The sequence below is a fragment of the Gastrolobium bilobum genome, unplaced genomic scaffold, assembly GCF_033153095.1.
Source record: "Gastrolobium bilobum isolate Gb01-03AN ecotype WA unplaced genomic scaffold, APGP_CSIRO_Gbil_v1 utg6327, whole genome shotgun sequence".
In the NCBI taxonomy this organism is placed as follows: domain Eukaryota; kingdom Viridiplantae; phylum Streptophyta; class Magnoliopsida; order Fabales; family Fabaceae; genus Gastrolobium; species Gastrolobium bilobum.
Genome location: NW_026895832.1, coordinates 31,051 through 48,926, shown reverse-complemented (window position 1 = coordinate 48,926; position 17,876 = coordinate 31,051). Strand labels below are relative to the sequence as shown.

The following is a 17,876-nucleotide window of genomic DNA, read 5'->3' as shown; positions in this document are numbered from 1 at the left end:
GCACTATGGTTATAATTGTATTCTTTTTTAATAGTGCAATATCCATATGGATACATTTCATAAAAAAAAAAAAATCTTAAAATAATGTATTCAATAAATTACATCATAAATTCTTATAATATATATAGTGCTCCAAAACCTTCGAAAACTATTTCTGCCATCGCAAGTACTGAACACGGGCCCTTTGAGATTCCAATTGTCTCTAAGTCAAGAACAAAAAGGTATAGTCATCCCCATTTGGTTTACTTAAACATCAAACACACTTTCTCTCCCTAATTAATGTGATGCTCACTTCCCACTTACATGCTTTTTTTCTTATTAGCTTTCTTCCAATACCGTGGTATTTTCCTACCTCACCTTTCCTATACATAAATTTCAGTCAAATATTTACACACATCTCACATTTATATATATATCTATGACTTGCTCCTTACTTTATTTCATCATTGAGTGAGGAATTGGCTCAATGGTCATGGCCAATCACAAGTTACTAGTGGATTGCGCTCTATCACTCTGCATGCTTTTGTTCGGTCGTTGGATCTTTGTTGAAGCTGCCCCTCCAGGCTCTCTCATCACACAACTCCCTGGTTTTGAAGGCAATTTCCCCTCCAAGCACTACTCCGGGTACGCAACACATTATCTTGTTGAAAATTAAGTGTAAGTGATTAATAATAAGATCACACGTTGATTAGGATTTAGGAATAAACTAAGTAAAGATCATATATATATATATATATGGAGAAGGATCCGTTTACAAAAAAAATTTACAATTTTTTGCAAATTATATTGTGTTCTCCCGGGAGAAGATAGTGTAACCTAGTGTTCTCCCGGGAGTACATAGTGTAGTTTGTAAGAGTTTGTAAATAAAAAATTTGTAAACATAACCCTCCTCTATATAGTACATAGTGTAGTTTGTAAACAAAAAATTTGTAAACATAACCCTCGCCTATATATATATATATATATATTATTTAAGATTTTGAGTTAAGATATGATCTTGACATATGTGGTTTAGGTTTCATATTTAGCCCATTGATAATGCACAATGATAACACTCTTCTTTTCTCGTACATGATGTTGGGATAAATTATTGAGTTCAGATATATAAGTATTGATGGAAACTATGAGAGTGGGAAGAACCTTTTTTACTACTTTGTTAGTTCAGAAAGAAATCCAAGGAAGGATCCGGTTGTTCTATGGCTGAATGGTGGACCTGGGTGTTCCAGCTTCGATGGCTTTGTTTATGAGCATGGTATGCCAATTTTACTTATCTTTAATTATATATATGTCACTCTCATCAAATTTAATCTTCAACTGCTACGGTATGGGCACATATTAATTGTCCATAATTTATATGTTAATGCATGCAGGACCATTCAACTTTGAGGCTCCTAAAACAAAAGGGAATCTTCCCACTTTGCATACAAATCCTTACAGCTGGTCAAAGGTTAAGAACGTGACACCCGGAAATCAAAAATGTTTTATATATATATATATATATATATATATATATATATATATATAGGTTTGTTTTTTCTAAACTTACTTTAGATAACTTTATCTAATGTTCATCGAAACAACGTTGTTTTGGGACGGAAATCATGATGTGTTTGTAATTTTAATTTATTTCAGGGTTATAATAGTATTTATCATTCTAATTTTTTGATTTTTTTAACCCTAAAACGACATCGTTTTGGTGAATATTAGATAAAGTTGTCTAAAGTAACATTAGAAACTTTTTTTCCTATATATATATATATATATATATATATATATATATATATATATTTTAGTTATTGGATTACACTGATCGAGATCAATGTTGAACGGTAATAGCTTTCTTAACTTACCAACTCATTTGTTTAATAAACAAACAATCAATATTTTATATGTGAAATAATACAATACTTTTACAACGATTATAAATCAAAATGTTTCCATTAATTTTGAATATTTAAAAATATAGTTAATTGCTTAATGTTTGTTTTTGTATTATTTTTTTAGTTTGCATTTTTTTTACTCTAACAAACGCATGTCACTTACAAATTGCATTTTATATTTTTAAATGCGTATTTAAAGTATATACATTTTAATTAACATTACCTTTATATGTATTAACTTTATTAATCTTAATTTCAGGTTTCCAACATTATATATTTGGATTCTCCGGCGGGTGTAGGTCTCTCTTACTCGAAGAACTCAAGCAAATATGTTACTGGTGACCTACAAACTGCGTCTGATAACCATGCTTTCCTCTTAAAGGTACTTCCAAGAGAAGCTATTACCGTTTGAAATAGAATTAAAATTAGAATTAGAAGTATGATTAAGAATAGGATCAAATTAACCCAAGTAGTAATTACGTATACCATGCATTAATTCTATTGGAAATGTTTATTATACGCCAATCTTCATTGTTAATTAGTTTGTCACAATTATCCATAGAGAAGCATGGTCTAAATAATAATAGTAATAAATAAAATGATATATATTTTTGTTTTTCTATTTTTTCTTGGCAGTGGTTTCAGCAATTTCCGGAATTCCTGGCTAATCCATTTTATATTTCTGGGGAGTCTTATGCTGGAGTTTATGTGCCCACTCTAGCTTTTGAAGTTGTCAAAGGTATATATCAATATTAATATGCACTTTAATTTAGTTCCAACTTGTTATATTTATAAGATCATTATTATAGCACAAATTATTTACATATATACCATGCCAGGAATCCGGAGTGGTACAAAGCCCGTGATCAATTTTAAGGTATAATATTTCTATGATCTGTATAATATGAAAGCTAGCAAGAGAAAAGTTATTAACACATTTTTTTTACACTCTTTTTTGAAATTTTATTTATTGTTAATTAAGTGGAATTTTGTATAACCTTAGTAATATAAAGTTAGTCAGAAAAAATTAGATAAAATTTTACTTAGAACAAAGAACGTGTTAAAGAAAACATCAAAAAATCTGTGCTAACATTTTCAACCTAGCAAATACCTTAAATTAATTTGGCATCTAATTCAATGCATGTTTTAGACAATTTTTTTTTTTTTTTTGGAAAAAAAGAATTGGGCTTATAGGAAGCTAATGTATAAACCGTTGCTTAATTATCTTTGACTTTTCTTTCATGTGTAGGGTTACATGGTTGGTAATGGAGTCACGGACGAAATAATTGACGGCAATGCTCTTATCCCATTTGTGCACGGGATGGGTCTCATATCCGACAGTCTCTATGAGGTGCTTTGAATAAATATTTAATTTGCTAATGACAACTTTAATTCATTTTTAATTTTATTTCTATATATATGGTTTTTACTTTTAAAAACCGAAAACTGACCTATTATTATTAGGGGAATTATTCTCTTATGTAACAGAGAGAATCCAAGTAGGGTCCACTATTTAAAAGCAAAAAAAAAAAAAGATAAAAAAGAGGTCGTACGATTTTCGAAGTGAAAGAAAATAAGATAACTATCTCATGTAAAATGATAGTAGTATTTCTCTTATTATTATTGGTTTTATTTTCTAATGTTGTTGCAGATAATTATCTTTTATTATAGACACATGATATGGTGGAGTCCACCACCCATTAAAAAAATGATGACATTATTTTTTATGTGAGAAAAATATGAAATAGTTATTTCATGTAAAATAAGAAAACAATTTCTATTGTAATTATTATTATTATTATTATTATTATTATTGTGACTTTAATCATAATTTGCAGGAGGTAGAAGCTTCTTGCAAAGGAAACTACTACAGTTACTCTGAGGATGGTGATGGTATATGCTATAAGGACATCGAAAAAGTTGATAGGGTGAGATATTCATATAAAATAAGAAGAAGGCAGCATGCGTGGTTTCAGTTTGTAGAAAGATATAATAGAGGGGATATTCTTACTACTAAAATTTTCTACTACTAACTTATTATCTATCTAATCACCATTGAATCAAAGAGAGAGAATACTAAAAACTTTTTAAAAAAAGAGAAAATGTTGATCCATGGTGACTAGATAGGTAGTGAGTTGGTAGTAGAAAATTTTGGTAGTAAGAATATCTCTCCTCAAGATATAATATAAAAATGGGAATTACTTTTCTTATCTTACATGAGAAAAATATTATTTCTTACACTCACATTTTTAAAATGGGTCCCACAAAAAAAAATTTCTCTTACCTCCAACTTTTTTCTCTCTCTTATTTATTGTTTGAGTAGAAGATAATATTTTTCTTATATAACATAAGAAAAGTATTACCCTATAAAAATTACTAAAAAGCCCATACTTAATGTCTTGGGGTTGAAATATGATGTCGGACCTCTAGAAGCGTGGATGTTGCACAGACCTATTTTTTATTCTATCTTATGCTGACTTAATTTCACTAGAAAATAAAGGCAGTGAGAATCAAATTCGTGACTCTGTGATCATCTTGACTCAGTGACCATAATAAACAACCATCTCATCCAAAACTTAAGCATATAAGTGAGGGACATTTTAATAGTTTTTATATTATATATAGGGAAAAAGGTTTATGCTTTTAAAGGACACAATCTCTTGTCCTTATAGTATTTAACATTATGTCTTACTGGTAAGATATAGGTAAAATATAAAAAGTTTTTTTTTTTCTCTCCTCAGTTACTTCAGCTGACGTGGAGAGAGAAGAAGAGCAACTTTTTATATTATAATTATATCTTACTGATAAGATATAGTGTTAAAAATTAAAAAGACACTTAACTCTTATATATATACTTGTGTACACTTAACCCTTATATATATAAATTAATAACAACAATAATAATACGTTTCTTTGTTGGGTACATGATGGCTGCTATATATGCTATCAGGCTATTGATGGGCTGAACGTGTACAATATACTAGAGCCATGTTACCATGACCCTGATGCTGCAACGTCAGCCAAAGGAACTGCAAGCTTGCCACCTAGTTTCCAGCAATTAGGGGTTACTGAGAGGCCTCTCAAAGTGAGGAAGAGGATGTTTGGTAGAGCTTGGCCCTTTAGAGCACCAGTCAAAGATGGCCTTGTTACATTATGGCCCCAATTGGCTAAAACCGGACATGTAAACTGTGTTGTAAGTAATTGATCAATCAATAGTTTATATATATATCATGATTCATGTGTAACATTTTTTTTATGATTTAAATGTGAAGACATGACAATGATGAATCTATATAATTAATAGATGATAGTTAAAATAAAATAAAAATGATATGATGATATGTTTTCCCATTATAGTAGGCAATGTATATAGTTCTATCATAAATCCTCAATGGGGTGTGCCTTTCTCTAATATAAACTCTTATGTTAAAATTAAAAAAAAAAAAAAAAAATTGAAATGATATAATTCTATATGTTTGATTTGGCAAAGTGCAGAGTGATGAAGTAGCAAGTTCATGGCTAAACAATGGTGAAGTGAGGAAAGCCATTCATGCTGAGAGGGTAGGTAATTACTATTATTAATTAGTATGATTTAATATTTAACAATTAAGGTCATAAATGAGTTGAGGATTAATTTATAAGCACAGGAAAGTGTGGCGGGTTCGTGGGAATTATGCACCATAAGGATAGAGTATGATCACAATGCTGGAAGCATGATTCCTTACCACAAGAATCTAACCATGATGGGCTATCGAGCAATTATTTTCAGGTGTCAACCACAATCTTGAATTTGAATAATATTAATTGGATCATAATTCATAATTACTTTTGTCAAAGGAACATAAATCTTAATTGTTTTAATTCTCATCCTTCTTCATTATTTCATATATGATGATCATGGCAGTGGTGACCATGATATGTGTGTGCCATTTACTGGAAGTGAGGCTTGGACACGATCTCTGGGATATAAGATAATGGATGAATGGAGGCCATGGAGCTCTAATAACCAAGTTGCTGGGTACATTAATGCTCTCCCAGTCTCATTATTCCTTAACCTACATAATGCCCTAGTACTTATCTTTGCAAAGTTTTTCAATTAGCAAACGGGTTTGCATTTCTTATTTAACATGACACAACAAACTTTCCTACGCACACAACATTTTGTGGAGCCCACATTTTTTGAAGAAAAAAAAAACTACAACACGCAAAACGAATCTCTATAACATTACACAATCACTTTTTCTACAATATAATTCTTATAAAACTCTTAGCAAATATGCACATTTGGAGGCACCGATAAAAAAAACAAATATGCATACCATATAAACTTAAAAACATAAATTCTGAACCACCAAACACGGGAATTAACTATTAATAAGGGGTTGTTCCAGCTTAATTAATGGTCTAACGGAGCTTACCCACTTATGTAGTCCTATCTGGGTCTAATCGAAGTAGTCGTGTAATTGATTAACCGATGAATAATATAACAAAAAAAAATCATCAATTTTGCTCAATTGAAATGTCTTTGCTCTTTCAATTGCTGCAGGTACTTACAAGGGTACGAGAACAACCTCATCTTCCTCACAGTCAAGGTGAGTCATAAAATACACTACACTAACGTATCCCATTCAACATAATTATCACATCAACTAAACTTTCAGATTGATATGATGATCACTAGGTCTTTTCAACAATTCATTAATTAAGTTCATTAAGTGATTTAATTTTATTTTATTTTTATTTAAATGCAATTCAAACCAATTATTTTAATGGATTCAAATGAAGGTGTAGCCTTCATTTTCTTACATAATTTACTGATACCTGGGTTTTGTACCTGGTGGAATGGTGCAGGGAGCTGGACACACCGTGCCGGAATATAAGCCACTGGAGGCACTGGAATTTTACAGCCGTTGGTTGGAAGGAAAACCAATATAAGTAAAAATGCATGAACAAATTAAATTGTGTTGTAGTGTATACAATAAACATACATGCATAGCGGTTACAGTTGTGTTACTTTTTGTGTTTCCCAATATTTCTTCACATTTGTGATTTATCCTAACATTAAACCATATGGAAGGGATTATTATTTATTAACCGTGACTTGTCTGATATCTCAATCCTTTGAACCAATTAACTTTTATATATATTAACCGTGACTTGTCTCATATGTCAATCCTTTGAACCGATTAACTTTTATACTTGCGATCTATTTTTGTTTACAACTTTTTACAATCATATTGATTTCAGTCAATCAACGATTATCATTTATTGTGAATTAATAATAATTAATGAATTTAATTTGCAGAAATAATAACCTATTGATTGACGAAAATCAATAATTAAAATAAAATTATAAAAAATTATAAACAAAAATAGATTGTAAGTATATCATCCCTCGTGTGTGTGTATATATATATATATATATATATATATATATGACATGATGAACTTATATTATATCTGTGCGTGAAAAAGAAGTTTTATAATAGTCATTATTAGTTATTGTTGTACTTATATTCAATAATTTATCTAACTAATAAGTTAGAGCACCATTAAAATTAAAAGTATAATTTATACAATTAGAATCAAAATTTAAAATTAAGAGTATATCTTACATAAGTATAAAATGATAGAAATAATTCTGCCATATATATATATATATATATATATATATAATTTTAACCATTAATTTTCGTCAATTAACAATTATATATACATTCTTTAATACAAGTATTAAATTATAAAATTTGATATCAAATTTTAACTATTGATTTTCATCAATGTAACAGTTATGATAATTGTCATATATATATATATATATATATATATATATATATATAGGTAGCATCCTTTGACACCGGTGTCAAATTTCAAATTTGACATATCATCTTATAGTCGTTAGATCAAAAAAGATCAATGGAGTCACATGTTTACAAATCAGAGTCATTGATCTTTTTTGATCTAACGGCTATAAGATGAGGTGCCAAATTTGAAATTTGTCACCGGTGTCAAAGGATCCTACCTTATATATATATATATATATATAATTTTAACCATTAATTTTCGTCAATTAACAGTTATATATACATTCTTTAATACAAGTATTAAATTATAAAATTTGATATCAAATTTTAACTATTGATTTTCATCAATGTAACAGTTATGATAATTGTCATATATATATATATATATATATATATATATATATATATATATATAAAAGGTAGGATCCTTTGACACCGGTTTCAAACTCATCTTATAGCCGTTAGATCAAAAAAGATCAATGAATATATATATATATATATATATATATATATATATATATATATATATATATATATATATATATATATATATATATATATATATTGATTTCTGTCAAACTTTCAACACAAATTGACATTTCACAATCACATCACCTTAAAAACTAATGAATCTAGACACCATTCCATTGATTGTCATATTACTCATATATGCATTTGCTATGATGCATCGACATTTCAAAAAATCCGATATACTATATCTAACATTTCAACACACGTTGCAGAAATTTAAAAAAGAATTCAAATATTGCGTTAAATTTTTAATTCAAACTATTAGATTTATTGAATTATGATTACCATTTTATTGAATTTAATATAAATATTTAAAATATCTTATGTTTCTTTACAAAATTAATAATATTATAAATTTAGCTTTATTTTTTTATTAAATATAATATATATTATATAAAGTATAAATATTATTTAATATCAAAATATTTCGTCGTATGTCAAAATTTAATATTTTTAAAAGTTAACATATTGGAATATCGATGTAACAGAGTGCATCAGCATCCCGCTGGCACAGGCAACACCACCCCCACAATTATCAATCCATATGCATGAGTTACTGCTGGCACCGGCCAACACCACACAACATTAATTGCCAAATGAAAAAGAAAGATGTAAAAGCTTAAAATATAAAGACCACTCCATTTGATTTTTTTTTTATTTTTGAAACCAACCACTATCCGCATCGTTATCACAATTCCCTTGTCCCTCATCAACAGCATGATCACACAAACACGGGAACCACGCTAGAAATTGCCAATAGAAAAAAGTAAACCCTTTATCCAAAAAAAATAAAATAAAATAAAATATTAATGTATAATGAAGAGTTTGTTTTTACAAAAATTTTAAGCACACAAAGAGAGGAAGGACTTATTTCCAGACTCACTAAAATAGCCCGGCCATCCTCTCCACTTCAAATTTAAGACCAAAACAATGGGTGGGAACAAGGTTATATAAAAACTAGAAAGAAATGTGAAAAGAACAACATAAGAAAAAAGGTATGTATCTATATTCTATAATAATGATGAAAAAAAGAAAAAGTAAAAGGACCAACTCAATAATATTCCTTCCTTGAATCAATAATTTCATCTCATTTGCGTTTTCTGATTCCAGCAGCATCCTTGTCTTCTTTGTCAGGTACAAATCTTGGAAGATTTAATAATGTGTTTACACGAGATACTCCTTCAAGAGCAGACCATTCTTTTTCTGACTCAGCATCTATCTCCTCCTCCTCCTCTTCTTCTTCCTTGCACACTTCTTCTTCGTTGCTTTCTTCATTAGTACCATTGCTTCCCCTGCAAGTTCCTGACCTTACCAGAACATTAGGTCCAGAAACATCTTCCCCGTCATCCCCATTCACTTGGATCCCTGAACTAGCCTGCTCTTTGGACTTAGCATGAGAAGCACTTGATATTTGTTGTTCCATGTTTGAGTCCAGAAAGAGGCAAACCACAGCACAATCATCCACTTTGGAAGTTGGATATTTATATCTCCAAGCTCGAACTGCTGACTCAACCAGTGATCGAGCCGCTGTGGACCGCCTTGGCGCGGCTGCTATGATGTCTACCACTTCTTTGTTTGATAGCACATCCCAAATCTGCCATTAAAAAAATATCACCAAACTTCATATGAAAAAAACACAATAAGGCTTCTCTCAAGTGAGCAAGGGTACATCTACCCTTCATTTAATTTAAAGGGCATTATGATCTTAATCTAAGAAAGGGAGATTTGGAGTAGCGGTAAAGTGACTCCTTGTGACCAGAAGGCCATGGGTTCGAGTCTGGGAGACCGCATACAAAGGTAAAGCTGGGTGTAATCGACTATTATCCCTATCCTTGCAAGTCAAGGAATCTTGAGCACCGGGATTTGCCCTTTATGATCTTGATCTATACACAAATTCAAGGGTGGATAGACCCTCACTCAGTGCGCTTTAAAGACAATCTCACTTCAAGTAAAATGGAAAATATTTTAATTGCAATTACAAGTAAGGTCTCCTACCCCGTCTGTTGCCAAGACAACAAATTCATCCTTCTCAGTGAGTCTTCTGTATGATACCTCTGGAACAGATATCAGACCAAAATCCTTAAGACAAAAATCTCCAAATGCCCTTGCCATGGCAAGGCCGGGGGAATCATTATTTGGCAACCAGACTCGAGCAACTTCAGGTTCATCCTGAAGTGCAAAAACACGTCCTTTACATTTGCGAATTCTCTCTGCTTCGGCTGTAAGAGAGGAAAATAAATAAGGGAAGACTTGTGGACAATACGCACACGTGACTCATCATGAAAAATAGCAGTACAGAACTATGCCAACTTAAAACAAAGCTATAGATAAGCTGAAATCTTTTCCCCAGAGTATGTTTAGACAGAAACCATGAATAACAGATGTAAAATTCTATCCATTCCCATGGACAATTTAGTATTCAGTACCCTCGACCTGAACAGATGTCCATTTAATAGCCTACTTCAACATTATTTCACGTAAATATGTAGATTAATTATTCAAAAGCATGTATCTTTGTCCACTAATAAGCCTAGTGTCCCACATCTCATGTTGTTAGGGTACTACTTGGACCATTTATAATTTCCAATAACTGCATAAATTTACACACGATCAAGAATATGCCCATATTATCACATAAGAATAAATTTCAATGAAGAAGTAAATTATAACTTCTAAAACTGATCAGTCCTAGTTCAGTGATCATTTAGGATCTGTTTGATGCATATTGATTATTGAGGGACAATAAAACAGAACAGTATAGCACAAGTAGCTGAGGGAGTGAACAATTCCTTGTGTTGTTAGCTATTTGATGGCCAATGCATAGAATTAAAATTTTTGTGTTATCTGCCGTTTAACACATAAATATTTGATAGAATAACACAATTTATTCTAATACCCTTTGTGTTTTGCACACAATAGAACTGAGAAAAGAAGGAGCAGAGCAGAAGCTTACAACAACAACAAATTCCAATCAAAAGTGAATAAGGACTCCACTTGAATGGGAATATAAACTTAAGGGTTCCAAAAACTAGAAGAGCAGAAGCGTCATATCTCACTATAATGTTTGAAGCACAAACTGAAATTTTTGGACATATGCAGACATCATTCCTATAGCATCAAGAAAATGCATATGCATGTACATCAGCACATGATTGTGGGAGAAAAATATTTCTAGGAAAGCCTCGCATGATAGAGATAACTTCATAACAAATGGGACATATTTCAACTAAACTCTGTTCTTCATGGAACTGATCTTAACTATCTTCCACTTTTGTCATACTTTTGGTAGGTTAGATACAATTTGCGAAAGTATTTTACATTTATTTGAACTTAAATAAGAAAGCAATGATATTTCAATAGTCTCCTTGGCTTGATTTAAGATGCTCAGCAATCTGATGCCACTGTTGAACAAAGTAGACAAGAATTTCTCAGATGAGAGATATACCTGGAAGATTGGGTTTTAGATCCACAGTTAACTGGACTGCAACAAGAGAATCATCTTTCTCTCTTGTACCCAGCACAGCTCTAGAGTCGCCAACATTTCCAATAACAAGATCACAACCCTATAAATAAGGCGAAATCTTTTATGGTCGGAAATTATTCACATGCAGACAATTCTAATAAAATTTGTCATTGATAAGAGAATCACTAATATTCCAAAGGTCATGAGTCAACACCTGCTTAACCAGAGTTACTGCTGTTGTCCCACTACAGAAGCAATCAATGGTTTGGTGATTCTTCAGTTCTCTATCCATAACTTTGAATGCCTTCAAAAAGGACTCTTTGAGTGTCTGAAAGATTTCTGGGTGTTTTTCTATTTCTTCAACATCAATGGATGCCCTGGATTCCTCGTCAGCGGATACAAATGTGGCCTCTTCTGAGTTCATGCTTCCTGCATTATTAACGCTAATCTCCTTGAGGACTTCCTCACCAGGCATACTAGGTTCCCAATGGGCATTCAGTTTTAGAGGAAGAGAATCCCTCACTCTTTTCGCAACCATGTGACCAAATGGACCGTGACCATCAAAAACTCCACAGAAGATTGTATCTTGTCTAGAACAAAAGTTCTGCATTGTATGATAAACAGAAGCAGCAAAAACACTATTAAACAATAATCAACAGAAAAACCAAATGGAAAGCATCAACAATTGCTATCAGAAAATACAAATTTTCTGATAAGTTCACTAGCTAAATATCTATATTCATGTAGAGGGGTGGGGAAGCTCATCTAAGATCTTTAAGGACTTAAATCATCCATCATCTTTCATCAAGTGAACCCAGCAGAATAAAATATAAGATCCTTAATGCACAATCACGTAACCAAAACCATTTATTTTCATCCATAGCCAAAGATGTAGTAAATAAAAGATCAGTGGCTACCACTACCATGTACAAAACCATTTTTGTAAAGAAGGCATGGGAACGTATTGCTTGATCAAGACACGTTACAGCAAAATCAACAGAAAGTAGGAAACACCATACAAGGATCAGTATAAGACTTAGAAGAGTGTATATACAAAACATAAAACAACATATGTGCATATATGGCAAGGTAGTAAATCACAGGTGAGGTATACTAATCTCATTAATATTTGGACAGGATAAGATCTGAGTTGTGAACAAAAGTAGAAAAAATGTTGGAAAACCAGCTAAAAAAGAAAGAAAACACAAATAGGTGTATTGGCTAAATATAAAAATGTAAAGTTAAAAAAGGAGAGAGAGAAAAGATCTAATCTAACCTCCCAAACAATCATGGCATCTTGATTGGTGCCCTTCTTGCCTTGTTGAGTGAACAAGGAGGCAACTTGGGTGGAGCCATTGAGGAAGATCCTACCAGGGATCCTATGAAGGGGCTCATTCCTCCAATACTCAAAGGAAGTGGCTCTTGATCCAAATCTCTTTTTGGAATTCTTGTTCTTCCTGAAAGCTGAGGAGGGTGAAGTGGGGTGAGGGCTCCTGCTTTCAGCAGAAAAGCAGGACCCCATCTTAAGGGCCCTGAGAATGCCCAAAATGCACTCCAGACCACCTGAACACCCGCTTTCTTCTCTTGATGAATCCGTCACAACACCCTTTTGTGAAAACCAACAAAATTCAAATCCTTCACAATCCCCAACTCCTCCTTAAGCCTCTCAAACCTGTTATGATATGAACTATTACACTACCCACAACAGAACACAATTACACCCCTTTTCAGAAATTGAAATTGCTAAATGGTAGTGACTCAGCTTCTTCCCTCATCAATCAAGGTAAGGATAAGATAAGAATGATATATTTTTTTTAATTGCAAAACCATTTTAAAAAAATAAAATAAAAATCACCCCTTTTCTCTCTCTTTCTCTCGTTTATGTAGTAATAGAATATAGACACATGGCCATAAAGTGCAGATCTGTGTAATCCACTGCACCTCCCCCACAAGCCTTTCTTTTATTATTTTCTATTACAAAATCAATAGCAACAACAACAACAACAACAAAAGTAGTTAGTTAGCAACCCAAGATGTCATCCAAAGTTGTTGTTTTGATGGCACCCCATAACTGCATATGTGAGTATCTTGCATACCCAGAAAACAAGTTCTAAACTTTAGATCAAAGGATGGGGATAGGATTTGAATTGACTAGAAATTAGAAATGGAAGAGAGATTGGCTCAAATGGGTCCGAAATAGAGGACGAGGGAATGTGAAGAAAGAGAAACCAAAAGAGTGAGTGAGAAGCGGACAAATTGAAACAAGAGAAACAATCGGAACCACTAAGAGCACGAAGATCGCAAAAGACCCTGAAACTCGCTCTTGAGAATGTCAGAAAGAGAAAACGAAGACAAAGCAACTTTTTGGAGATCAGAGAAAGCAAACTATAGACTTTTTAAAACAAGTAATTAGCATAACTTAGGATAATAAAATAAGAGTTTAGGTAAGCAGTTTTATTAAAATTACTTATTAATGAGTAAATAATAATATATTAATATTTTATTTAAAAATAATTAACAACTTTAATGTTTTGAGAAAAATATTTATGCAGTTACTGCAGATAAATTATCTGTATTTACTTTCATTTTGAGAATAAAATATTAAAAAATTATAATTATTAAGACTATAATAATCCTGAAATAAATTAAAATTATAAATACACCATGATTTTCATTCCAAAATGACGTCGTATTGGACTTACTGCAGATAACTTATTTGCAGTAACCACAGAAAAAATGAACTCTTATGTAATTTAGACTTTAATATTTCTACAATACAGGTAAATTATTTATATTTACTTCTAAAATGACGTTGTTTTGAGTTTAAAAATTAAAAAATTATAATTAAAAAGATTATTATAAATTATAATTATAAAAATATATTAATTTCGTCATAAAACGACTTCATTTTGAGTTCAATATAAAAAAATATAATTATTACAGAAAAACAAATCCTTTAATTTAAGAAAAATACATTTCTCATTTTTTTGTATTAGATAATTTTATTTCATTTATAAAAAAAATATATGTAAGATTTAAAAAAAAAATATTCTTAATAGTTTCCACTTGAGAAATATATTCTTAATTAATGTATTCCCGTTAATTATTATGTATTTTTATTTATTTTTTTCATTGCTTGGTCAATATCTTCTTCTTCTTATCTATGACTAGTCAAATATCTTCTTAATATACTGTTAGGCATTAGCCAGTTCTTTGAAATAATAATATATCTTTGAAATTGTTTATTCTTCATTTTTATTTATCCATTGTCATTTCTTATCACCTAATTCTTTTTGTTCATTTTTAAAATGATGTTTTATATGTTTACGTCAATTTATTAATTATTGTCATTCCTACATGTATTTCGTATTTTATTATGAAAATATAATAATAATGTATTTAAATAAAAAAGATTTGTCGTTTTTATGGTAAGAGTTTTGCTTGTTAGGAATGGTTGGACAATTTTTATTTTTGTTTTGGTACATTGCCAGAAGGTATCCTCATTCAACCTTCTCCGAGCACCATGCTCTCGGGGTACGGCCCGTTTGGGCTAGCCCCTCATTGTAATTCAACCTTCTCCGAGCACCATGCTCTCGGGGTACGGCCCATTTGGGCTAGCCCCTCATTGTAATTTGGCTTTTCCTCTGGCCTCAAAGATTTTCCAAGAAATTGCTTGAGGCAGGGTTTGATCCCTGCACCAAGCAATCCTTTGGGAGCTCAGCTGCCAACTGAGCTACCCTTGGGGGTTTGGTTGGACAATTTTTAAGTTTAGAGTAAAGTATTTTTTGGTTCATCAATAAATATTATTGGGTCAGTGTAATTTTTAGGGAGAAAAAATTGATTCCTAGTCTCTCTAAAATTAAAAATAGACTCATATTAATTATTTTAAGGGATTATCGTGAGTATTTTTTGAATTTCAGAGAAATCATAATTTAACTAATTGAATGTATTTTGAATTTTAGAGAAATCATAAATCAACTTTTTTTTTTTCTAATGAATTAAAATGTTCCTATAATTTTTGTTGAGAATATGTAGTTTACTCGTAATTTTACTATTGCCCTCTACCATACACGTGGAAAGATAATAAGCGACATGTGACCATACGGGACCCACAAGTAATTTCTTTTATAACAAAACAAAAAAATAGATAAAATAAATATAACTTTTAATTAAAAAATTAAGTAGGTTAAGAGTTGTATCAAACTAATAGTTTTACTTAAATATTTAATAAAATATTTTTTAAAAAAAAAAGCAATTAAACAAAGAGAGATAATAAACACACACACTGTGTCATTTTGCAAGTTTTTAATTTTAATAAAAAAAAATTTCTTCGGTCATCGGAGATAAAATTATCTTCAGTGAGCTCAAAACATAGTTGTTTTGGGTTAGAAAATTGCTCAAAACGATGTTGTTTTGGGTTAGAAAATTAAAAAATTATAATGATAAAGACTAATATAACCCTGTAATATATTAGAATTACAAAAATACATTAATTTCTGTCCTAAAACAATATCATTTTAAATTTATCATAGCTCAAAAAATCCTTTACCCTTTTAACAACTCATTGAATTAATTGAAGGCATAAATATCTATCTATGATTCTATATTATTTAAAGAAAGTTTGTGGAGGAAATATGGATATAATAACACCTCCCTCCGCGAAAAATATATTGCAATATCAGCACGTATATCGCGTTAACAGAAGTACGTCACATCAGTGTGCATTGTATCGAACAGAAAAAAATAAAATTAATTTTTATACTTTATATTATATCTTATTAATAAGATATAGTCCGATATAACGAATTTGAGTGCATCCGATGGACCATAGATGTTCTCTCCACCCTCCAAGCAAACTTTTGATATAACGGGTGTATTTACCCCTCACTAAATGAGAAAAAATTTTGAGATATAAAAGAAAATATAAAAAAAGGTTAAAATATAAAAATTCTTATTTTAGTAAATGAGTGTACCGAGTTCAGTACACATGTAATATTAAAAAAAAATTCCCTCCCTCGTGCCTTTACTCCATTAAACAAATTTTGGGTGCAGCAAATATAAGTACATCCTGCCCAAAAATAATAATAATTTGAAACTTAGATGAAAATATAAGTTAAAAGTTGGATTTAAAGAGGATGAAATTTTTTTTCACTTTTAGAGAAAAGATGTATCCAAGTGGATACATATGCTCTACTTAAGAAATTTTCCACTCCACCACCCATTTTACTAGCAATAATATCTTTGTTTTTTCTGTCTAAAGATGACATTTTTTTGCAATATTTGGTTTTATTTCTAGGGATAAGATATTGTAACATTCAATTAGGATTACTACCAATCAATTTCACTATTTAATTGACTATATTGATCCAACGGTTATATTTATTTTCAGCTTTATATGGTTATGATTCTCTATATGGCATTAAATATGAAAAATGATAACAATACAAAAGTGAAAATAAATATAAAGTATTTAAATATGGAGAATCATAACCATACAAAGATAGAAATAAATATAACTGTTGTATCAACATAATCAATCTAACGGTGAACTTGATTGGTAGTAACCCTAATTGGTTGTTATAATATTTTTCTCATTTTTTTTTATATTGTATCACATTTTTCAAAAATTTATCTAAAACTTAAAAATTAAATAACAAATATCTGTGATTTTTTTTATATAAGATTTGTCTTAACATAGATTATGTGAAGATAATTTAACAATAAAAATTTAATCAGTAGGCTTACGCAAGAAAAGAATGAGTAAAAAATCTTTCAAAAGATTTTTTATTTTTATTTAGAAGAAAATAATTAAGAAAGATGGGAGAAATTACATATCTCAATAAACAGGGCTTATTAACCTTAGTGAATATCTATTTTTAAAAAAAATAAATAGATATAAACTTTATGTGTGATCGAATTCATATAAAATTTACACACGAGAGGATTAATTCTTAAAACACAGTATCTTATGATAATTTATTATGTTGGCCCTTGATATTCACTATTATATAAAGGGTTTTGCATTTGTCATGTTGCATGATAAGTGTAAATTTTTTTACACATACATTGATATTTGTGCTGTATTTTTACTTTTCAAATATGATGGACCCTACACTTATTGTCTCTATAGCATGACAAGAAAATTGTCGTACAACATGATACTTGTTTTTCTCTTGTATAAATTAGAGTTTGAAACTT

The 17,876-nt window shown here is 30.5% G+C and overlaps 2 protein-coding genes across 5 annotated transcripts; one reads left to right on the top strand and one right to left on the bottom strand.

Annotated features, from left to right (window-relative positions):
- Nucleotides 1-472: 472 nt before the first annotated feature.
- Nucleotides 473-6,815, top strand: LOC133296265 (serine carboxypeptidase-like 20). The gene is made up of 14 exons (XM_061495213.1): nt 473-624; nt 1,101-1,252; nt 1,371-1,447; nt 2,140-2,262; nt 2,517-2,619; nt 2,720-2,757; nt 3,130-3,231; nt 3,719-3,808; nt 4,831-5,073; nt 5,376-5,441; nt 5,528-5,649; nt 5,785-5,898; nt 6,427-6,472; nt 6,732-6,815. Exons 1-14 carry the CDS (start codon nt 473-475, stop codon nt 6,813-6,815), a joined length of 1,512 nt encoding a protein of 503 aa, XP_061351197.1.
- Nucleotides 6,816-9,038: 2,223 nt separating this feature from the next.
- On the bottom strand, nt 9,039-14,047 carry LOC133296249 (probable protein phosphatase 2C 33). 4 transcript variants are annotated; one of them, XM_061495194.1, is made up of 6 exons: nt 12,955-14,047; nt 11,893-12,282; nt 11,661-11,778; nt 10,211-10,434; nt 9,468-9,809; nt 9,039-9,437 (listed from the first exon to the last, which is right to left on the bottom strand). In XM_061495194.1, exons 1-6 carry the CDS (start codon nt 13,198-13,200, stop codon nt 9,303-9,305), a joined length of 1,455 nt encoding a protein of 484 aa, XP_061351178.1. In that variant the 5' UTR covers nt 13,201-14,047; the 3' UTR covers nt 9,039-9,302. The 4 variants fall into 4 exon arrangements, with proteins under 4 accessions (XP_061351178.1, XP_061351179.1, XP_061351177.1 ...); XM_061495195.1 differs by having other exon boundaries at nt 9,039-9,517; nt 9,587-9,809; XM_061495193.1 differs by having other exon boundaries at nt 9,039-9,809.
- Nucleotides 14,048-17,876: the final 3,829 nt, after the last annotated feature.

Bases quoted from the DNA above. Each gene is read 5' to 3' on its own strand.
- LOC133296265 (XM_061495213.1), top strand. From the start codon at position 473: ATGGCCAATCACAAGTTACTAGTGGATTGCGCTCTATCACTCTGCATG. The intron at 5,074-5,375 runs GTAAGTAATTGA...GGCAAAGTGCAG, and splicing joins CCGGACATGTAAACTGTGTT to AGTGATGAAGTAGCAAGTTC. The intron at 5,442-5,527 runs GTAGGTAATTAC...TTATAAGCACAG, and splicing joins AAGCCATTCATGCTGAGAGG to GAAAGTGTGGCGGGTTCGTG.
- LOC133296249 (XM_061495193.1), bottom strand. From the start codon at position 13,200: ATGGGGTCCTGCTTTTCTGCTGAAAGCAGGAGCCCTCACCCCACTTCA. The intron at 11,779-11,892 runs GTGTTGACTCAT...CCTTATTTATAG, and splicing joins CAGTAACTCTGGTTAAGCAG to GGTTGTGATCTTGTTATTGG. The intron at 9,810-10,210 runs GTAGGAGACCTT...TTTTAATGGCAG, and splicing joins TTGTCTTGGCAACAGACGGG to ATTTGGGATGTGCTATCAAA.